Source organism: Zeus faber (genome assembly GCF_960531495.2).
Source record: "Zeus faber genome assembly, chromosome: 17".
NCBI lineage: Eukaryota > Metazoa > Chordata > Actinopteri > Zeiformes > Zeidae > Zeus > Zeus faber.
In genome coordinates, this window is record NC_137204.1 from 14,503,262 (window position 1) to 14,526,673 (window position 23,412).

The 23,412-nt window shown below is 43.3% G+C and overlaps 2 protein-coding genes across 2 annotated transcripts; one reads left to right on the plus strand and one right to left on the minus strand.

Annotated features, from left to right (window-relative positions):
• Window positions 1-59: 59 nt before the first annotated feature.
• fbxw5 (F-box and WD repeat domain containing 5) lies at window positions 60-7,634 on the plus strand (the record flags this gene model as incomplete). The annotated part of the gene is made up of 10 exons (XM_080017307.1): window positions 60-117; window positions 2,681-2,876; window positions 3,091-3,248; window positions 3,477-3,660; window positions 4,348-4,496; window positions 5,045-5,392; window positions 5,496-5,679; window positions 6,115-6,262; window positions 6,563-6,775; window positions 7,352-7,634. The coding sequence occupies exons 2-10, from the start codon at window positions 2,690-2,692 to the stop codon at window positions 7,632-7,634; spliced, it is 1,854 nt and encodes a 617-aa protein (XP_079873433.1). The 5' UTR covers window positions 60-117; window positions 2,681-2,689.
• Window positions 7,635-10,961: 3,327 nt separating this feature from the next.
• Window positions 10,962-23,371, minus strand: traf2b (Tnf receptor-associated factor 2b). Its single transcript, XM_080017936.1, has 11 exons — window positions 23,216-23,371; window positions 19,777-19,981; window positions 18,287-18,365; window positions 17,874-17,972; window positions 15,982-16,143; window positions 15,815-15,889; window positions 15,622-15,696; window positions 15,019-15,243; window positions 14,598-14,901; window positions 13,323-13,471; window positions 10,962-13,185 (listed from the first exon to the last, which is right to left on the minus strand). The coding sequence occupies exons 2-11, from the start codon at window positions 19,950-19,952 to the stop codon at window positions 12,967-12,969; spliced, it is 1,563 nt and encodes a 520-aa protein (XP_079874062.1). The 5' UTR covers window positions 19,953-19,981; window positions 23,216-23,371; the 3' UTR covers window positions 10,962-12,966.
• Window positions 23,372-23,412: the final 41 nt, after the last annotated feature.

Here is a 23,412-nt window from a genome sequence, read left to right on the forward strand (position 1 = left end):
GCTGGTCGAGCCTGGCCGCCGAGCCGCTGCTGGGGAGGGCTTGTTGTCATTTTTGGTGGCTAGCCGTAACGCTAGCGGTCCGTTCGAATTCCTCGGTGACACACTTGGGACAAGCAGGTCGGTCGCCGTTTATGCCGAGACGGTCTGTCAAGTTTCAGTTGATTAACTGGTTGATATGAAAGTATATTAACTAAAGGTTGTCGTTTAAAAAAAAAAAAAAAAAGGTGGCATCGAAGTTTGGAGGCGGACGCGAATGTTGGCGATATAAGCTAACCTGCATTTAGCGAGATAGCCGTTTCGAGCTAACGTCAGGGTGGCAGTCGAGATGCAGGCGTCTCTGGGTCAGGTTTCGGGTTGGTTGTGGTATTATTGTGACGCCAACCGCATTTATAAGGCCACGCACAAAAAAAAACAGTATGTACATTATTAGGTCATGAAGAGAGGTTGTTATTTGGCAGTCGGATGGAAATAAAAGCCCCGACTGCCGAGCAGGGCGTGAATGTGCTTTCAAGCTGAGATGGGCAATGCTTGAGAAACAGCCGCTCGTTGATTGAGTTTGTTGAACACAAATTGTCACCAAGCGGTGGAGCATTTGTTTACCTTCCAGTGAGTTGCTCGGGAAGCGCTTACCAACAGTTGGGATGATGTGCTTTGTGTGTAAAAGTTCTGTGTAAATCATCCATTAATCACTCAGCAGACATGACTAGAACCATAAGCAGTCAAATGTTTTGGCGTGTTAGGGAGATACTTTATCTTTCTTTCATGACCTTTTTTCCCCCCCTCATAGGTGGTGTATTTCTTTGGTTCGAGTATATCTCTACCATGTAAAGTTATGTACTCTCTTTTTTTTTAATCTGTTATGCCAACCACATTCCCGTAAACAAATTTTAGTTTTCATTTGACTTACAGACTACTTAACAGTCACACGGTCATGCTCTGCTCTTCAGCCATCCCACGGTCTGTCTGTAAATGGCTAAAAACAGATAAATTGTGCTCCAATTTATATGTATATCTATATGTGTATGCATCTCTTTCACTCCTGCTGTACAGCACTTTGGTACAAACCTGGTTCGCGCTATTGTCTCCCGGTAAGCCCCCCGTACAGGGCTCGAGATCAGCCCCCCTGCCTAATTGGTTAGTCCCTCCGGCCTAGAGATTACCAAAGGCTCTTAGGCTGATGGCGAGAAGCCTCGTCTAGTTCCTGATCACCATCTTCCCGACGCATTCCCGGCTTCCCCCCCTAACTGCACCCCACTGTGACCTGAGAGTACAATACAGTTCAGGGACACGTCAGTTAATGGTGGCTCCCCTCTCATTGAGATTGAGGGTTGGTGTGATTGCTAGAATTATGCTTTAGGAGCAAGTATACTTTTGGTACAGGGAACTGTTATTTAACCAGGCTCGGGAAAACCTACGAGAATCTGAGCACTTATACAAACTAACTTTTTACAATTCTACCAGTAGAGGCCTAATTATATCTCTTCGCCAGGCCAAACCCCGGAGGGAGAAAGAGTGACAAGTACACAATATTCAATTTGTTTATTGAGGAGTGGCAAGCAATGGCAAACAAGGAAAAATGTGCTCTGATTTAAAATCAAATCATAGAATTAAATATAAATTGTAATAGAAAATATGAACATAACATTAATTAAAAGTTGGTTGGAGAGAGTTAACTGGCTGGCCTAAGCGGTCTACCCTATCCTATCAGCATGGCCAACCTCGCCTGCTTAGAGTTATCCGAGGCTGGTTTCAAGTCGAGAGGCGAGTGTGGCCAGGTCCTCTGTGGATGCGGCTCGGCTGGGGGGGACTGGGTCTGATCTTTGCCAAGGGCGGATAGTTGATCCTTCCTAAAGCTGTGCTGTGGCTTTGGCATCCAGCTGGCGAGAGACCACCTTACTTCCCCAAATACCTGCCTTTTTATACTTTTCCGGCTATCTCTTTTCTCCCAATATGCATATGATGTTATGTTTTAGCCATATAAAATCTTCCAGCGCATCTTTGAATTCACGATACATACATTTATCATTATGGTCATGTGGCTTCACCCCACTTAATACATTTTTAAAATAATGTTACACAATAAATCAAACTTTTCTACATTTCAAATCTTGCTCTCCCAGACTTTTATAGGTGCTTTCAGTCTGTAAAAGCATGTGAGTTTCTTTTCCGCTGCCTGCTGTTTTTCAGCCTCTTTTCTCTTCCAAAACCGCTGTCTCAGCAGGGCGTAGTTCTGAAGGACTTTCCACGCAAGTAGGCCTTTCCCTATCTTGTGATTAGAGTTACATTTCTTATTTATTTATGATTAGATTAGACTATCCTTATTTAATATTTCTGTAAGCCATTTTATGTGTATATTTTTCTCTGCCGCGTTATAATCATCACTGTCTGGAAACAGAGATACCGCATCTCCCGGGTTTTAGTTATCTTTGTGTTTCTTCACATCCTTCTGTTCTGAGAAAGGGGTGAGGATGGTCTACGATTTCTTCCTGGTGTAGGGTTGATTTCATGCCCCACTTTTGTTGTCTTTGGGCCCAGGCACTTCATTCTCCTCTTAACAATATTTGTTCTGGGTTTCCGAGCTTTGGTCTTGAGGGGACCTCATTCTTTTGACACTATACTTGAACTTCTTGAATCCAGTATCCATCTTGTATTCAGCTAACCTCTGGCTTGTGTTCCTCAGGATGTCAGAATGGAGTGTGGCCCAGCCCTGCCAGACAGCCTGGTGTTAGAGATCTTCCTGCGTCTACCCCACGATGCTGTGCTGAACGCTGGTCTGACCTGCAGACAGTGGCTGGCTGTCTCCAGAGATGAGTTCCTGTGGAGGGAGCTGTTCTACAGCTACTATCGCATCCCCAGATCTGTACCTCGGCACCCAGGTAATAATAATAACAAATTGACAATTCAGAGATAACCTCAATGTATCTGTACTCGTAAGCCCGGCTCTCTGTATTCTAGACGTAGTAATTATTTTTGTCAAGAGCTCCGTTTTGGTATACCCATAGTTGCGTTTTAAAATGTATGGCGTTGGTTCAATTTGTTACATCGCTCAGTAGCTGTGTGTTCATGTAAACCCCTTGTCTGTCTGCACAGCGGCTGTGTCATGGTGCCGGGAGTTCAAGCGTCTCTTTGACTGTATCCCATGTGTGGAGGTTCAGACCCTAAGAGAGCACCATGATCAGGTCCTTCATCTGGCTTTCTCCCACAGGGGCCATCGTTTCTCCTCTTGCTCCAAAGACTGTACTGTCAAGGTAGGAACAGACCAACAAACAACCTTAATGGTCACGGACATGTCATACAGTTCGGACCATTTGTCTTTGTCCATCTGAGCAGTAACAATGAAAATGCCATATGGTGGAATGCAAAAGTTTGGGAACCCCAGGTCAAAATACCACTGTAAAGTTGTGAAATGGATTTTAAATTGTTGTTTGTCTACTCCTCCGTATGTCTAATAGATGACAACTGTCTTCCTCCTGCAGCTTTGGGACACAGAGCGGTCAGATGGTACCATTGCACTGGTGCATAGCTCTAGTATGCGGCAGTTCAAATGGGGATACACCCAGTTCTCCCAGTTTAATGCTGATGATAGCCTGTTGCTGGTGTCTGGGGTCTACCTCGGCCCACACCAGTCCTCGTCTGGAGAAATCGCTGTTATCAGTCTAGGTAGGACATAGACACTCCCGCACTTTCACATTGATTTAGTTCTGATTGATCCAACCTAAAATAGATATGACAATATGTGCTTAAGATTTGAATTGTGACGAATGATGCGAAAGCCGGAGCAGGACAACAGTCAGCAGAATAAGGGCATAAGGCTGTAGCTTAATTTTTTTGTTCTCAGCATCTTCTTGCTCTTTTATAGACTACTATTTATTTTTATTTTTTTACAGCAAATGCAAATGCATGTTGACATTCAACATGTGATCAACATTTGTCTGTCCCTTATGCACTCTCATTGGGCTGGTGTAATCCAGTATCTCACTGTTGTGTTTTCCTCGTTTTTATCTTGTATTTGCCAAATCACATTGAAAGTTTTAATGAGACCCGCAGTACAGCATCATTAGGCAATCTCACAGAAGAGTCGAGACAACATTTGTACCTACCATTTATGTGTGATACGAGTGTTATAATAGTGTTAAAAGAGGGATTAAGGTAATTCCGTAAATAATTTATGTGATTGATTAATAATTATATCTTTGCCTTGGCGCGCGCGCGCGCGCACACACACACACACACACACACACACCTTATTAAGAAGACATTGACAAGAAGTTACCACACAAGCAAATAGTTGTTTGAAGTTGTATCTATGTTTGTTTCCATCCCACCTCATTTTAAACCAAATTACAGACGACTACAGCCTGCTGTCCCGGGTAAGAAACAAGCCCTACGATGTGTTTGGCTGCTGGCTGAATGAGACCCACCTGATCTCTGGGAACCTGCATTGGATCAGCAACATGACCTCCTGCTCTGTGCTCTGGCTCAATAAAGCCTTCCAGGTGAGAGCCTCAGCAGAGTTGCCCTCCAATACTCTTGAGTATGAGCAGCCGTTGGGGTTAGACCCCGCCAACAACCCGCTAAATGGAAATCACGGGGGTTCTGTGTTCAAGATGTAAAGATTTCAATCATTTCAAATAGACAATTCTTTGTTAACGACATAAATAACGGATTGAAAAATTAACTATTCATCCCTCAGTTTGTTTTTCATGTGTGGGTCATGAGTTGATCCTCCATACTGCACATCTCTTAAATTATCCTGCAATCACTATTTAAAACAAGTTCCGTAGTTTAATTGGCAACCTCTCAGCAACAAAGTTTGGCCGACTATGCAGACTACATTTGCACATCTGTCCCTTAATTACAAATTGCCCTTTAAATGAAGGGGGATTAAGATTTGAGGGTTCAGTTTTGGGGGGGATTGTAATTGGTTGATGTTTTGATTTCTGTGATTCCTCGAGCAGGAGGTTAAAAGAAGTACAACAAACACCACAAATGCCTTGACTCAACCCCCGATTATGTTCCCCTCCCCGACCCTTTCGCCGAGCAGGATGTTGAATCGGAGAATGTCAACGTGGTGAAGCGGCTTTTCAAGATCCAGAACATCAATGCCAGCACCATCCGCACTGTGATGGTGGCTCACTGCCGGCGGCACGACAACCCCGACCTCCTGCTGGACTACGAGGCTCAGTCCCAGGCCCAAAACAACAAGCGGCAGCAGCATCAGCCCCTGCTCTTTGACCTGGGCGCCACAGATAGTGAGGATAGCGACGACGACGACGATGATGATGATGATGAGGAGGAGGATGAGGAGCATCAGAGAGAGACGAGGTTTAAGGGCCTTCCCGCCACTCGACGCACACAGCCCTCCGCCTTGGGTGCAGGGCACGGCGTGCAGGTGAGCGTCGTGTCGGTCGGCGGGACCAAAATGAATGAAGCGGCGTCTGATCGTTCCGTCCGATTCCCCCCGCGACTGTTCCTTTACCCTCCTCCGTGTTCAGGGTCGTCAGCGGGTGGGAGCCACGGAACTGGCGATCGAATCCACGGTCGCTCGGATGATGGGGCGAGCCCACACGAAAGCCCCCGACCCCAACCTGATAAATCCTTCCGAACCTGCGGAGGGAGAGGACAAGACCTACCTGCTGTTCACCACCGGAAGCCTTACCTACTCCCCCCACCAGATAGGTACAGGCGCTGAAACGCAGTCCCGTGCACACACACAAAGGAGGATGGCTAGTCACTTACAAATGATGGTAGTGGCCATTTTTTTGGCAACAATGTTTCTGAAAAAATATGTTAAAAACATTATAATATAATATAATCTTGCAATGATTTAAATGTGAATTATAGATGCATTCAGGTTCAGGCCAATTAACTGTCTGCCCACATTTATATGGTTGAATTCTCAAGGCCAATAGATGAGTCTTCCGCAATAATAAGACAAGAATTATTCAATGATGATCGGTTTATACTATGATGGTGGCATAAAAATGGCCAAAAAAAAAAATTAACGTGTAATCGCAGATATTTGTGTGACAACCACGCCCCAATTGACGATATGTGAAATCTGTGCTTTACCCCAATAAATCTCTATTCATGTAACTGTCCGTCTCCCAACAGGTATTAAGCGAATCATGCCGGACCAGATGACCACCTGCGGGCCCGTCCTCGGGGAGGAGCGGAGCTCAGACGAGTTTTTTGACTCGCTGGACCATGTCATCGACATCCACGGCCACATCATCGGCATGGGTCTCTCTCCAGACCACAGGTAAACAGAGAAGGTGGATACAAGACGTAGCAAGTGTTGAGTCACAACCTCGTCGTCGTCGTCAGCAGCTCAAGCACAGTTTTAGACTCACGATGCAGCTGTGTCTTCAGACACAACATCCCAGGAGAAGTTAAAAGACTCCGCCTGTTTTTAGCTCTGAGCCACCTTTACCATCTGTGATGCCGATTTGCTTACGTTTCATTAGAGTTGAAAGCCCAAAAAGCATGTTCCGGCCAAAAAGCATGTTCCGGCGTGTGTTCCTTGTGTGCGCTAAAGAGCCCGTCTCCCTCCGCCGGGCAGGTACCTCTACGTCAACAGCCGGGCGTGGCCGGCGGGGTGTGTCATTTCGGACCCCATGTCTCCGCCCCCCATCGCCGAGGAGATCGACCTTCACGTCATCGACTTGAAGAGTCTGAGGGAGGAGAGGAGAAGCCTCCGCGCCCACAGAGCGTTTACGCCCAACGACGAGTGCTTCTTCATATTTCTGGATGTTAGTAGAGACTTTGTTGCCAGGTAAGTAACTGATCATCAAAAGGCTTAAATAAGTCTCTTCTTTACTTTCTACAGGGAATTATTTATAATATACTTAATTGTTATTTACGGGAATTCCCTTGATCCCTATAATGCGCTTAAATATATATTTATATTCAGAATGCATATTTATATGATGACATCGTCAAAAAAAATAAGTGGACAGTGTTTTTAATATGAATACATCTGGCTGTCATGGAAAAAATGTCCTGGAAAATGATTTCTTCAAGAGAGTGGCTGGCTACGCCACTTAACTTTACGATTAATGTCCGGATCTGCCGCTCGAGACACGTATTCACCACAAACCATTTCAGGCCGGCTAGTGGTTCAATGACACCTTTTTGCCGGGAGGAGTCTCAGAGTGGAACAGGCAACCTTTCAATCGCCAAACGACCTCCCCCAAGCTCCCGTGGCCTCCATTTAACTCTGTAGACCCATTACGTACGCAAGAACCGGCTCACCAAAAATCCTTTCCTGTCGGGGTTCAATGCTTAAATCACAAGCTCATATCAGGTCAAAGCTCCATCCCCCTCTGACTTGTGCTTCTCTCCCCCCTAGCGGTGCCGAGGACAAGCACGGCTACATCTGGGACCGGCATTACAACATCTGCCTCGCGCGACTGGCCCATGACGACGTAGTGAACTCGGTGGCCTTCAGCCCGGCCGACCAGGAGCTGCTGCTGTCGGCCAGCGACGACTCCACCATAAAGGTGTGGCGCTCGCCGCGAATGGTGCGTCTGGCGCAGGCCCCCGCCCGACCCCGGAGACCCCGCAGCCTGTCCTCCTGGCTCTACCGCAACAAGAACGCCGCCGCCGCCTGCAGCGGGAACGGAAAACCCTGAGTCAGGTGGGCGAAAAAAAGAGGAGGGAGGGAGGGAGGGAGGGAAGGAGGGAAGGAGGGAAGGAGGGAGGGTGGCGAGAGGAGTTTTACTTTGCTTCTCTCGGAGGGGAACATGAGTACACTCCAGGTTTATGTACGATGTGGTTCCTTCCTGGAGCTTTAATGGCTGCGGCCCGCAGCAGTGCGCGGCGGTCCCGGCCCCGGCAGGACGCCGCATGCGCTGTGACACCAGGATCAGACACCAGGGGGCACTGCTGCCACGGCAGGTTGGCAGAACTCGCCACAGGCTTCTCCTCCGTCGATCCTCCGTCGGCGGATGTAGTCGTCGTAGTTAGAAGACGCGAGGAGTAGACACCCAGATGTACTTAAGAGACATTTAGACCTATTTTCTACAAATGCGCCCATTCTGTGTTTCATCCCATGTTGCTCCCGAACTGCTACACAGCCAGCCGTGTTTTCCCAAAGCCCCATGCTGTGTTTTGAAGCCGTCCCCAGACGCCCTTAACTACACACCTAATGTATCGAAGATGACCCTGTATGTTTGTGGTTTTCATATCCTGCCAAACAAAGGCAAAGTGCAGTAACTAATTAAAAACAATACAAAATCTTAAATCTTAAATCGATGGAAGTCTGTTTTGTGTATAAACCGCTTTGGCTCGTCCGTTTTTAATCCCTAACTTTAAACTTTTATATCGATGAATAAGAAAATGTTAAATAAAAGCATTTCAATTTCAGTGTCAACAATGTCGAGGGAAACATTTTGATAATTGGGTCGACAACAATTCTTTGAAGATGAAATCATCTTTTGAGACATTTGAAGTCTCAACATTTTTGAAATTGTTCATTTTGAGATGTTGAACACAGATACAGTTCTATCAAAACATGAAGCGCGCCTGAGCAGCAGCAACAGGCTGAAGGGCTTTTTTTTTTAATTTTTTTGCCATGAATTCTCTAGACAATGTCAAATTTGACTTAAATTCTATCTAAATCATATGACTCTCACAAAGGAAATTCAGTCTATTCCAGTTATCAGTGTTTGGGTGTGATGTGATGTCAAAATGAAGACGTTTTATGCCTTTTTCCGGCACATTCTTTCATGATGCAAAACACCGAAAATGTTCATGGACTTTGGGATGAAATGTTTCCCTTATAAGTAATTTTCTCCTAGTTTCAGGCCTGGTGTAACAACTCCTAGCCTCTGTTTGCCCTGTTGCTGTTGCAACCACAAGTCAATGTAGAACAGAAAACCGTTCTGTTGTGTTCACCACATCATGTTTAGTCTTGATGTCTTCTTGACAAAAATGTTTTCAATTATATTGTGTGGTTTTAAAAAAAATATATATATATTTTTTTTCACTAAACCCGTTAAAATGGGGATTCAAAAAAGAGAGAAAGCAAACTGGGAAGAAAATTGATTTATTGTCTTATATCATCACGAAATGAAGCAGGGTCGAACGCTCACGTTTGGAGTCCGTTCTTGAGTTCACACTTTGGACGACTCTCGATATTATTCCTTTTTTGAGCCCAAAGCTGCAATTTATTGTTTAGTTTATTTTTAGAAATCAAGATTGAGCAACGCAAGGGGATAAAGAGCAATGTAATTACTATTTAAAAAAAAAAAAAAAAACAGTCCCAGAAGTCTCATTTTTTCACCTTTACTTTAATGGTCGATCACAATTCCAATCATTGTATACAATCTGAGTTCTGTCTTTCTCCCACTTGGACTTCCTAAACACCCCCCCCCCCCCCCCCCCCCCCAAAAAAATACTGACATGTACTTATTGCGGAAATTCCCTGTGCCGACGATTACAGTAATTTCCTCCATATTATTGTTCTCATTCATCTTCTCGGTATTCATAGTTTTGCAAGAGAATGCAATTGGGGCGGATGAGGTTTCAAGATGTTTGAATTCCCAGAGAAAATGTCTCAAATGACGAACAATTTACACGAGTTGACTTCAGATCATTTATTTGTATGGAAAAGGTTTATGTCCAATGATGGCAATCACCCCGAAGTATATGCTAAAACACAGCAGTGTCCCTCAAAGTACTCACCCCAGGCATAATATACAAGGAAACCCACCAGGTTAACGGCCTGTCACAATTTGAATTAGCCGTGAGTAGATGGTAGACGCTGCACCCTGTTGGGGGTAATGGTCAGATTTTGGGCGGGTGCTAAGTGTCTGGAAATGCGGGCGTTCTATCGGAAGACAGAACGTTCATTTAAAAAAAAACATTTTTTTTTTTACGGGTTCACTAAAGTGTCAGCAGTATTCTGTTATTCTTTGATGGAATTATACAAGATGGAGCCGAGTGGCTTCACCTGCCCGACTGAAGTGATGAACATCTTCAGTTTTTATTTTAATTCCAGTTACTGCACTTTGGTTTTGTGGGGAACAAAACAAGTTTTATCAATGAAAGGAGGAAAGTGCCGGTTATTATTACATGAGCGTCCAATATAGTTATTTTGTTATCATTTTTTTTTTTTGTGTTTCGTGTTTTTCCAATTTTCTTGTGCATGAGTTATGGAGTAAATGCTTTTCACTATTTATCAACTTTTTTTTTTTTTTTTTAACATCCTTATGTATAGCGTGTGCCAGGCAGATTTCGGCATGTCGGGTATTTCTCCATTTGGAATGATTCCTGGCAAAAGAGATCGTGTGTCATTCACTAAAAGACAGCGGTTGCTTTGATTCTGGGTTGATTTTCGTTATCCCCACTGATGGAATACACACCATTTAAAAAATGTTGGTAAAACCTCTTGTGTCCTTGTAATATCCGTGGCTCCAAATAAACAAAATTGGGCAAGAGTAAATCATCCTGAAGGTGTTGAGGTGCTACTACTGTCTTTTGTGTTGAGGTACAAACTTAATTTATTTAGATTTGGGAAAGAAGTTTTAATCACGGTTATATAACTTTAAGTTGCATTTATGATATATTTTATACTGCATTTTTATCACCCGTCTGCACCAGTTTTGAGTCATTTCACTCCATTTCTTTTTAGAACTTCACATTGTTTGCATTGTGTGATAATGTAATTTATGTGCTTTAGTTCTTCACTAAATAAACTGCTTCAGTTTGCTATGTATCATCTTAATGTATACATGGGATTTTATCTTTCCTTTTTTTTTTTTGTACTTTGCACGATGACACACAAAGTATCTTGACAGCACCCGTCCCATCTGGTGGGCTGGTGCTGATCGGCGGGTGACGGAGACAAATCTCGTTTGGTTCAATTGGGACTGGAGGTGTTTTACAAGGAGTGAATAAAATAAACACATACTGTATGTTATATATACGTTGTAATGACCTTGTCTGAATATAATATGTAACCTTCAGCCTTACCCACCCTGCTCTCATCAGGATTGTCACTGATATATTTCAGTGGATGCTATAGAAGATGGTTCGTACACACAGGATATTTGTGACAAAGCTTTCTCTTATACCCCTTTTCCCACTGCGCCAAATAACCCGGTAACACCCGCTAACATCTGGAATTTGTCCTTAGTGGGACCCTGCAAGTCACCGGTATTAACTGGCTCTGGCTCTGATGGCGCCATGACACCCACACGCTAATTTTCGCCCCTTCACCGACGCAGCGGGACGTGAAGTTCCGGAGGATGGCACGTAAATAGATAGGAATATCCGTGTATCACTCGATCATCTCGATATCTCATTTAGAATCCAAAATCAGATGTTATTGACTTTTTTCCCCCCTGCATGCGGGACCCTTAAACATCTCAAAATCTCTCCCCAATCACACTAGAAACATGATTGGCCCCTTTTCCGGCGTGTTCGACGCTGATCGTGACACACCACACCCGAACAGAAAAAAAGAAAGGAAAAAAAAAAAAGGGGGAATAGACCTCTCCTGGCAACGGTGTACCCGCTAATTTTGGTGTAAAAAATGTATTAGTTGATGAAACCGTCAGATCCCCATCCTACAGTAATAATAGGGAAAAATATTTTAAACAACACAGGAGTCTATAATAAATACCAAAATATCTCATGCGATTAAGAAAAAAAACAACAGTTTATTGGCTGCTTTGTTAGAATGTCAGTTAAAAAAAACCAGTCGGAAAATGCAGTGATAAACCAATCACCCAATACACATTAGTAATATCAAAAAGGTCTTAGTTGCAGTGAAGTTGTCAACAATTCAATATTTATTTTGAGATTTGCTTATAACCATCTCAAGATTAGTTAAATTACAATATCTACTAAATATAATTCTGCACCATTCCCAAAATCATTAATAAATTAGTTATAAGATAGAACGGTATGCTCTATCCTTCACAGGCAATTAGCTTGTTGCAACAGCAGAAAGTATCAGTAAAAACAGTCACTAAGTATATCATACAGGAAGTGTTAAATTATAAGATTCCTGATAAAGTATACTTACAAATCCAACTCAAGACAACTGCACACACCCTTATGATATTACACAAAAAAACAATCCTATCATAGCAGAGATTTTATATATATATATATATGTGTGTGTGAACACTGCATGTGACATTTCAAACGGCTGTAGAGCTACACAACAAAACTGGACAAGAAATCAGATTTTTTTTTTTTTTACATAAAATCTTTTTCTATAAATTCTATAAATTCAGAAAATATTTTGGAATATTGCCAGATATCTTGAACATATGTTTATTAACAGATGCCCCCCCCCCAAACCACCGGTATAGGCAAATAAACACCAACAATGCATGAGTAATTTAAGTTCCAATTGAAAAGATAAGCTTGTCTAGGTTTTGTATTTTCACATTATTCAGGAATGAAATGACAGGAGGGGCAGGTGGGAAGGTGTTGGACAGTGCAGCTCCGCTTGAGGAACTTTCACTTTGCATCAAAGCATGAAGCTCTGGAAAGGGCTAAGGCAAGAAGTTCAATCATAAATATGAGTTTCTTCACACAAGTGAGCCAAGCTCATCAAGGTGTTATTCCAAGACACCCTCATCTAAATGGAACTATAAATAATACGATAATATTGACCATTTATATGAATTATACCTTATGTAATAGCTTTTTAGAAAAGCTTTTTTATTATACTAGTATAGTAATATTTACACTTCGAATCGTGCCAAAGGTGTACACATATCTTCCATTTAGTGTGAATATTAGTATATATTTATTTATGTTGATGTTAATAATATATATTTGAGTTTAGTGTATATATGATATATAGAAGATATAGTAAATATGAAAATGTATAGATTAGAGGGATATATATATAAGAATATTCTTATTCTACAATATATTCTAAATAAATGTTATACTTGTTTTTCATCATACAATATCGGTGTATTGGCTTCCACAGTCTACACTCTATAGGCCTGTCAGGTCTACGATGGCCTTGATGAAAATGGTGTCGTCTCTTAAATAGGAGCTCTTTCCGGCCAGCTTGGCCAGAGGACAGAAGAGCGGACACCCGCTGGCAATGTTCATCTCACTGACCGGCCGCTGGAAGGACGTGGAGCTGACATCGGGGCGAAAGGCGTCGATGATGTGCTCCCGGTTGTTCTGATCCAGAAGCATCAAAGTGACCTGGAGGGGAGACGCAAACAGGGCCGTGAGCCACCCGGGGGGGGGGGGGCGACGACGACAGAGCGGCCCAAATTCATCGCCACTACGCTCGTGCACCGCCAAGACGGAGCGGGCGCAGTGAGGAGAGTGAAACTGACCTTCTGACTGAACGGCCATTTTAGCAGAGCGTCACACCTGCCCCTCATCACCACGAAGAAGAGAGAGAGGTGCGTCCCCCGCCCCGTCCCGTCTCCGTTCAAGTACAGTCTCAGGCACATCTTGTAACCGTACTTGCTGGAGTAGAAGGCTGAGGGGAGAAACACACACACACACACACGTTGTATTAAACATTCAAAAATAAAATTTTAATGTTTTCCCTTCCTTTTTGGTAGCTATAAATAACCAAAAGACAATACAATTGTGGTGTGGGGGTGGTGTGATTTAAGCAGCCACACCTGCCTTGGGTCTAGTTAATTTCGGCCCGGGATCATGGGTGGCCGTGCACCTGATGCTCATCAGAGCAATCGATGCAACGTTCGTCATGACACCATTCCATCTGCTCCTGGCGTGACATCTTGCCAATAAGCCGGTTTGTACTTAACCATCATTGCCTGTCTCTCTGTGTCGGCGAGCCCTGGAAAAGCTACCTAGCTACCTAGCTGTGGCAGGGGAGCTGCTACGCTGGCGCCTGAACAGGGACCCGACACAGGGAAGGGACACAGGCGGGCCGGCGGAAGACATTGGGAGAAGCATCTGCAGCAGCCACCACGGGTAACCGCCTGCAGCTACTGTAGCTACTCCTCCAAGCAGCCACTGCCGACACCATCAACAGCCCAGCTGCCTGGCCACCCCTCTATGCAGCCCCCACAACGGCCTAACTGGGCTACACTTCCACCAGCCAGCACAGCCCCCAACACCTCTGGGTCTAATTAATTGGCATCAGGGGTGGCTGTACACCTGTTGTTAGAGCAATCGATGGGCATGGGTTAAAATCACCCATCCCTCTCACACACGGGGAGGGGCTATTCTTGTCTTGACACCATTCCATCTGCTCCTGGTGTATTACATCCTGCCAATAAACCGGTTTGTCCTTCACATCATTCCCTCTCTGAGCCCTTGAAAAGCCACTCGAGTGGCGTGTGGCAAGGGAACTGCTCCAGCAATTAACCACATTTTGACACAATTAGACTGACAGTCACTACTCATGTTGTATGAACACCAACATAAGCCACACAGACTTCACAGGAATTCTTCTTCCTTCATCAATTAAAGCGTGATAATGCCTTGAGAGTTTGGATATGCAACATTGACGGAAGAGCTGTGTACGAGGCGTTAGTCAAAAACAAGGCATATCTCATTTTTGTAAATACCAGCACTAGCAAAGCCCTGGCAAACTCCGCACACTTAAGCTCTTCTGAAAGGTCACGTCTTGCCTGGTGAGAGCATGGCGGGCGTCCGTCCGACTACGGCGTCGTGTCTGCGACGAGAGAAGTCGGTGATCTTCCACACAAATACTCCGTCGTAGGTGCACGACTGCAGCTCTCGCAGCTGCAGCTCGGTGTCGGACAGCTGCAGGTCCCTGGTGGTCAGCGTCCTCTCCAGCTGACGCACCTTGTTGCTGAGGTTTTCGATCTTGTCCTGGTCCAGGCGGTGCTGGTGGGAGAAGGCCTCCAGCGTCACAGAACTCCGCTCCACCTCCCGGTTCAGGACGCACACGATGTTCTCCAACGCGCTCACCTGTCACGGCGAATGAAGAGACCGTTATCTCCCACGTGCTCCGATGCTTATTTAAACCACTTTGCCTTTCGGCCCTGCTGTGAAGTAGCGACGATGAGCACTCGCGACAATATCCACCTTTTTTTCCAGGTCAGCAGGCTGTGCACAAGTCGCAGCTCCGGCCCCCACTGAGACTCCCTCCTCAGGAGCCCTGTAGAGGCCAAGGCCAGAGTCCTCCTGCCACTCCCCGGGCCCCGGGGCCTCTGTATGCATCCGGGACATAGACAAGACTATGGGCAGCAGCAAACGCAAGTGCTCCATGGTGCTACTTTGCTCATGGTCGCTATGCTTCCCGTTCTCTATCTAGGAGGGCATAGAAGAGAAGAGTTGGAGCTGATGATCAAATCAGATCTCAATGGTCTATTTATTGTACTTTATTAGTGTGCACCCTGTTGCTACTGTTAGTCATTTGTCCTCAATAAAAACATAGCTCACACAAAACCAAACCCTTTTGACTATAAAGCACATGCACTGTTAAAGGAACAACAAGCAAAGAGTGGAGCACGACAAGAAGTCATAGGAACCACAGTGTGCAAATAGCCAATGAACAAGTCTTTTTTCCAGATAACTAGTTCAGAAGCATGGGAGATCTAAGAGAGTTTTGCATCCCGACTTTATGACTGGAATAAAATAACTACAGAATAGCGAGACGGCATAAACGAAGAACACAAGTGCACCTACCACAGCCTTGCAGCCCACTTCGCTAAAATGACATGCGCTTTTTGACTTGGCACAGGACCTGCTGTGGTCGACGAACTGCAGAGAGGAGTCAAGTCAAAAAACAAATTTAGTTCATTGTGGGGACTTCAGTATTGCGCTTAGCATAGTCCAAAAACAGTTTAACAGGATTTGGTGACTCGGTAGGACCACAAACCTTTTCTCTTGGGATTTTCTTCTTACCACAGTCCTTGCATGGCAAAGGGAACTTTGGGCAGACCTCATCGTGGGCCTACGACACACCAAGTCACTGGATAAAATATTCCACCCGTAGTAATTCCACATTATTCCACACGTGGTAGATGTCGTTGGCCACGCCTTTACCTTGATTTCTTTGTAGTTGAAGCTTGCTTTGCAGTATTTGCAGTTCAACATTCTCGCTTCACATTCTCTCTCATCGTGCCTCTCCTTTTCCGTACAAAGGATGAAGTTTTTGCAGGCTTCACACTGAACCTGCTCGTACCCGCAGCGACCCTCGTGCTGAGTCTGAAAACAAACAGACGACTGAATAAAGAGGTCGCTCAACTCATTTTTGTTTTGTTGTTGACGCTTGCAATTCTACAACGTGGCTTTGACAAGGAGATGACCAACACATTTTTGTTATTACATACTTTAGGAAGCTTGTTTTTCATTTTAGCAGACGCTTTTGTCCAAGCGACTTACATGGGAGGCTGGAAACAATCAAACATTATGTCGATCATTGGAGCATCCTCAAGTGCATGAGCACCTGTTTCTAAACTCAACCAAATACAAGTGCGAAATAGCTGTCAGGCATCAAAATAAAAATACGGTTATTATTCTTTTTTTGTACATTGGTGCAATATTGGTGCTCGAATGTTGTTGGTGCATTATGTGAACACATCAACTTAAAACTAGTCAACATCAACAAAAACAAGAAAGGTTAGTCGTAGATAGGGTATCAGGTATTGAGGCATTTCTTGAATGTTCTGAGCATCTGTAGAGAACGTAACAAGCTGGGTAGCCTCGCTAAAAGCTTTGTACAAGAACAAACTGCACATTCAGTTTGCATTCCCTGCATTCAGGGACGCTGCCTCTCTAGATTCAATATCGGCATATATAATGTGCTTACAACTGTACCCAAGGAAAAAAAAAAAAAGGCTAGGATTTGATAGAGTTAAATTATCAGTTATCTAGCATAAAACAGAATGCTTTAATTCCACAAAGCTACATTGAAACTAAGAGTAGTCACTTGGATACGTTGTGTAAAACTTCACATTTGATCTACGTTGTGCTTTCAAGCCAGTCTATACCATGAAACATTGCACTGGACACCATTCGATTACATTAGCTACAGAAAAAAAAAGGGGACTAGAAGAGAAATAGCTCAGTAACATGGCTTTATCTGCTCCGCAACTACTTCATTTTACCTCCCCCACAACACATGTAAGACACATTGATCTCAAGACAGCAATAAACAGACTTTTTTATGCATCCACTTTCAAGTCGAGTAAAAATTAAAAGGAACCTTCCCTTCGATTAAATCAACTACCGGATGCAAATAAAAAAAAATTTAAAAACCAAACGGTTTGTATTTTACTCTAGCTTCTTGATGGGGAAAACACTTCTGTGGTGTATATGACAAAGAGTCACTTCTCCACTTAGAACTGGCCCTCCCCCCTTCCAGTTCATTTTCAACCTTTACTGGTGAGTCAGTAATGTGATATTCAATTAAAGTAGTTTTGTTATCACTGCTTCACTTGTTCCCCAGCCCTTCACCAGTAATCTAGTTAACATGAATAACATCTGACGACGTGTTCTCTGTACTTTTCCACTGTGGTTCAGCAAGCTGATAAATGAGCTGCTGGTCTGAGGGCTGGGTATGGAAGGGACTTTCCGCGCTGTGTTGGGTTTCACTTCCTTTTTTGCAATGTCAGTGGCTGTTTGCTCAGTAAACGTAAGAGATATTGTAAGCTCGGCAATTACACTAAGAAGAACTAAAACACGCGTGGAAAGTGAGAGTGAACATAAATAAATAAATAAACAAATAAATAAATAAACAAAAATGCAATAAATAAAAAAAAAACAATTAAAAAAAAAAAAAAACATTTTATTTATGATGGATTATTTATGATGGAGGTTTGGAATTTGGGAAAACAATGTAAAACACCTCATATCTCTTCCCCAAATTGGTAAAACAGTGTAACACACATGTTACAACAGAAATACCACAGCCCAAAATGCCCTTTCTACCTCACCTCATACTCTTTAATGGAGCCTGTCCAGCTGCAGCCCTGGTTCAGACACCTTGCAGGCAGGCTGGCTATCTCCCGGCCAGCAGCTTTGTCTGGAAAAGCCTGATGAGGAACAGGAGGTGTGATTGCTCAAAGACACAGACAGAAGTTTGCATTGTGCAGATCATGATGGGGAAACACCAGATGGTTTCTAAGACGCCTCTCTTCTGAGGCATGGGGATTCCCTGAATTGTTAATCCAATTTTCTTTACCAAACACAGCAGTTGCTCTTCCTGGCCAATGGAAGAGCTTGCTTTTTTTCGGAAAAGGCATTATTTTGCAAAGGAAGTGTGGGGTTATTCTTTTAGCCAGATGATGATGATGAAGATTCACAACAGAACATTGTTGGCGGATAAACTAAATATCTCCCCACTTACCTCATTGCTGTTTAGGATAGATATAGGCTCCTCATATATCTCCTCCTGGCGACAGGCTTCACAAGGTTTGGGGCCACAACTGACAAATGAAACAAGTTTGTAATTTTACAGTAAGATCTCCACCCGGAGGCCAGCTGGAGGGCACTGATAGTCGAAAACAATTATTATTGAATGGAATTAGAAGCTGGCCGACTAACCGCCATGACTCGACCCTGAGCTACATAGATGAAGGCTGAAGCAGTGTGCTCATACTGAATCTATACCCCATTGTTTAACGGTAAGAGCCGACTAGTCAGAGGAAGGGCAGGGTTTACAAAAGGAAGACGATACCAATAGCTTCACACACTAATTACTGAGAAGCAATGGCACGCAGAAAAAACCCACAAGGTCTTAATCACAATCGGGTGTGCATTACAACAGCAATCAAGAAAAACTCAGGTTTTTAGTTTGCAGGCTGGTTGTGAGCGGGTTGAATAGAACAGTCAACATATGACGATTAGCTCAGCGTTTAGGACTTTTTAGGTTAGGGAACAGCAAAATGCCAGACAAAAAAGTAGGCGTGAAAGGAAAAAAAATTGTACAATCAAAATTCTGTGTCTCTAGAAGGGTTTCTGTATCTAGGAGGCTCACAGCAGTGCTTATACTTCAATTGGTTGTAATAAAATCATTTTTCTGCTCATCCCCAACTTAAACACATTAAAGAATTGCACAATCTAAACCGGGGAAGTTCTATTGCTGCTGTTTGACTGAGATAAATATTATGATTCAGCGCTGAGGGACGAATGCCGTGTCAAACATATTTAAATAATTATCAAAATCCTGTTTGGAATGTCATATCTTCTGACTTATGTGTACATTAAGTCAAAAGAAGTTGTTTTAACACGTGTTGACATGTTAATTCGTAAACAACACATGTCACACCACAGCATGTCTTGATAGAGATGTTCTGCTTTCTAGATGCTATCTTAACTGAATCTCTTCTCTCAAAGCTTATTTTTCTATTTCAAGCTGTTGCCAAAACATTTTGTATTAAAAAAATATATATAATATTTGATTCCACTTTTCCTGCGGAGTCAAAAACAAGAACGAAATAAGTGTTCCATTTGAAAGATCCCCTATGTGGCTGTAACACCAACATATTAACCAATACACCAATGTATTAGTAATAAATTCACAATACATTCATGTATTAATAAATAACCAATATGTCAGTGATTTTAAATAAAGAGGCTGAAGGTGAAATGAAAATAGAGGCCGGGGGACAAATAAGGACGTCTTTAGATTGAATATGCACGGGCAAATTCTGTCTGTTACGTTATGTGACCAATTCCTACATTGACTCATCAGGGGCAGGTGGATGAGCGGAGATGACGAGTCAAGCGAGTTACGCCATCATCACAGACTGACTGATGGAGGAAGTTTTTGGGGGGCGGGGGTAGAAAAAGCCAGGTCCAAACTGCACACTACACTAGGTGTCTCCAAACATCTACCTGGTGAGCTGCTTGAAGCAGTGGACACAGAAGCGGTGTCCACACTGCGCCTGAACAGGCTTCCTCAGGACCTGGTGACACTGCTGGCATTTGTATTTATTCTCCATCGGCACCGACAGCACACTGAGGGGGATCCCCGGCAGAGGGTCCATGCACTCTAGGGAGATGCAGGCCATTCTTCTCCATCAAACTCTCTTGTTGAGCCCTGTGAACACAGACCAAAAAAAACGAAACATAACGTGAGCCGCTACAGTTTAATCACCGACAGAGGCATTGCAATGAATTGATTGATGGGAGTTGCCAGTGCTACCACACACATTTACTCCCGTTACATTTAAGATTTAAGATAAGATAACTTTATTGATCTCCGGGCGGAAATTCAGTTGTTGCAGCAGCAAAAACCGTGCGAGTTAAGAAAGAGATAAGAGGTCGGGGGAGTACAGCTAAAAAAAAAACCCTGCAAACAAATACAGTTTGTTCACTGGCAATGTTTATTTAGAGGAGTCACTATTTTTCTAAGCAGAGTCTACTCCTCCTCCGCAATATTTAAATATCAAGCCTGCCGACATTTTGTCAACATTTCCCCCGTTGGTTTTACCTGGAGGAGGACTGTAGTGGCGAAGAGTTGAACATAAACACTTGACACCGTTTCCACTTCTCACTTAATTTGTGGGTAAACCGTTACATCTTATAAGAGGTTCCAAATGCCACACAGGTGCAGACCGGTGAATGTTCCATCTTGTGAAAGACAAGGCCACCTCAGTACAGCTGCTCAAAGAAAGTTTTTACACCTTCTTACAAAGAAAATGCAATTAAGGGAATATTTTAAGTCAACCCAGGGATTTTCACAGTTTAGACTCCAATACATACAAATCTGTGCTTGTGAAAATTAAAAAACTGAAAATGTCATCTACCCATATATTGTCTGGTTCATGTACTCTGAATGCATCAGAGTTTTGGAATGTTTTAAATGGAGCGATTTGCTTGCTGGCAGTCATCATAGTGAAACACAATGCTTTCAATGGAAATGACCAGTAATTACCATTACCATATCCTGCTCCGTGCCAACATTTGTGAGGTCTGCACAATTACAACAGCAGATAAGAAAACAAATTGGCTGCAACAGTGGAAACTTTGGTGAAGTTAAGTTATTCTAATACATTCTAATCCACGTTATATTAAATTGACATGATGCCGTTGAACATGAATAGCCAGGTGCTTTCATACATTTCATCACATGGAGCACTTTATATTTGAGCATAACCTACTGTGGTCAAAACTTCTCTCAATTTCTTAAATCAAATGTTTTAATTTCTAATGATTTCAATTAGGGGCGGTGTACTTCCTTTATTTTTGAAAGTCAGTCAAAAATAAGTCCAACTGACTTTAAATCGTCCACCAGACTTGTGTCGAATTCTCAATGGAGATACCGAGTTGTACAGTTCCAAGTATTTGCCGATACTCAGTACCAGTACCTATCCAATCCATTTAGTTCTACTGGACAGTATACTGTAGATGTAGAGCATTCGGGTTGTAGAACATGATTGGCTTACAGTACCAAACCAGGATAATTTATTGCCTCCATTAGAGACATCAAACAGGCTTCTAAAAGAAAGCAAAATTGGCTCTTGGTATATGATTCCTGTATAAGGGATATAATTTGAGAGAGATATATTTATTTTAGACTGGTATCAAGCTGTAACCAGTACTGATACCAGTACGCCCACGTTGATATGTACTGGATAGTAAAATGAATATCTAATAAATAACAATACTAATAACAGGATTAAAAACGAAATAATAGGTATATATATATATATATATATATATATATATATATATATATATATTAAAGTAATCAATATGCAATGATGGGGGGTGTGAAAGAAACACTTGCTGACTGTAGACAAAATATAAATTTGTCAAACGATTACAAAATAGGAGTGAATAACCAACACAATGTACCATTATATTCTGAAATATGCCATGAAAACATTCCAATCATTATTTTTGATATTTCACACTCGCCATTTCCACAACTAAAGTGGTACATTTAATAATTTAATTGTATGTTATAATAAAACTCTGTACTTCCAAAAGCCCTTTTTCAGAATAAATTCCAGGGGACACTTTTCTGAGAGACGTCTACGTGGGAGGATGGTTGGAAGTGGAGGGCAGTCAAAACACTACTACACAAATGGGGAGCGGATTCAGAAACCATGTGGGAGGGGGAGCGAAAGGAGCCGCATACAATCATTTATTATAATTTTCAATCCGATTTCTACTGACAATGTTCCATCAGGAGGCCAGGGCTGCTTTGTTGCCAGGTCAAACAAACAACAACGGTTTGGTTCAGTTAGGCAGTGCCTGTTATTCGCAAGAAAACATAGTTGGAATAAATCAAATAACCAATGTGTTTCGAGACACTTGCCCAAGACGCCATTGCGTGAACAAATAATCAGCATAAACCCATCTACTCACAAAAAGAACCCCAATTATATGTATGGCTTTTATACAATTGAAACAATAAATACAATTTGGGGGGATTTTCACCGTTAAATCAGGACTACTCAACTGCATCCTGTTGGGGTCCAAAGCAATCGACACTGAGAGCGTAACTGCACTTAAAAACAATCAGAACCCCCATTTATTTTCCTCCGCTAAGCTTTTGATTCGCAAAAGAATCTCGACACGAACCAAGACATTTTCAGATAATATTCCCTCGGGTTTCATGTTCTTAAAGTACACAGCTTCCGCAGAGTGATACGGAGCTCGGTGCTTTAAAAACAACGTTTCTCAACTTTTTTTTTTTTTTTCCCCCCCTCGACACTTTTTTTTTGTTGTTTACACCATAATAAGCCCACGTCACGGCACCGTCCCGTTAACCACTTCCAACGTCACAAGCAGGTAGAACTGTGATTATTATTATTATTATTATTATTATTATTATTATTATTACGGTCTGGCGATAGTTCCGACTCCCAGAGTGAAACTTGAGCCTCGTTCTGCTGCGTGGAGCTGCTACTCTGGCTGGCGATCGATGGATCTGTACGAGCCCCGCGATCCTGACCTCGCAGCAACGAGAGCGAATTTCCACGATCTACATTTCGAATCGAATGATGAAAACAAAAACAAAAACAAAAACAAAAACAAAACAAAAAAAAATCGCGGAACGCCAGTGCTCGAAAACACCGATCTCAGCCCCGTACGTGTGTTCCTAAAATGAATGTAACCGCGGCTCGTTGCTAACCTTTTCAACGTATTCAAAGGGGCCGGTCTGCTTAAATACGCGGTCAACGTTTGGCCCGCGGGCCGCCAGTTGAATAGGCCCGTATTAAAAAATAAATAAATTAATTAAAAAAAGTACAACTTCGGTCCAGGTCGGTTGCGGCTCATTAGCTGGTTAGCTTCATGAGTAAGCACCCGCCGCTACGCTCACCGTTGTCGTCCGGCGGCGAGTGGAGTCGTCACGGGAGAGAAAAGGGACACACACTTTATATTCCAACCGCCGGCAGCTCCTCTCGCCGCCCTCCCACCGCTCCGACGCAGCGCCGAAAAGAAGCGACTTCGCCCGCTCCCGAACACCGCCGTGCGCCCGCCGAGCCCCGAGCGCGCAGACGCCCGACCGCACCACGG

Coding starts and splice junctions, on each gene's coding strand:
- traf2b (XM_080017936.1), bottom strand. CDS start 19,952: ATGGCCTGCATCTCCCTAGAGTGCATGGACCCTCTGCCGGGGATCCCC. Junction 15,244..15,621: donor AAGTGGGCTGCAAGGCTGTG/GTAGGTGCACTT, acceptor ATGCCCTCCTAG/ATAGAGAACGGGAAGCATAG. Junction 13,472..14,597: donor GCCCGCCATGCTCTCACCAG/GCAAGACGTGAC, acceptor TTCTCCCCTCAG/CCTTCTACTCCAGCAAGTAC.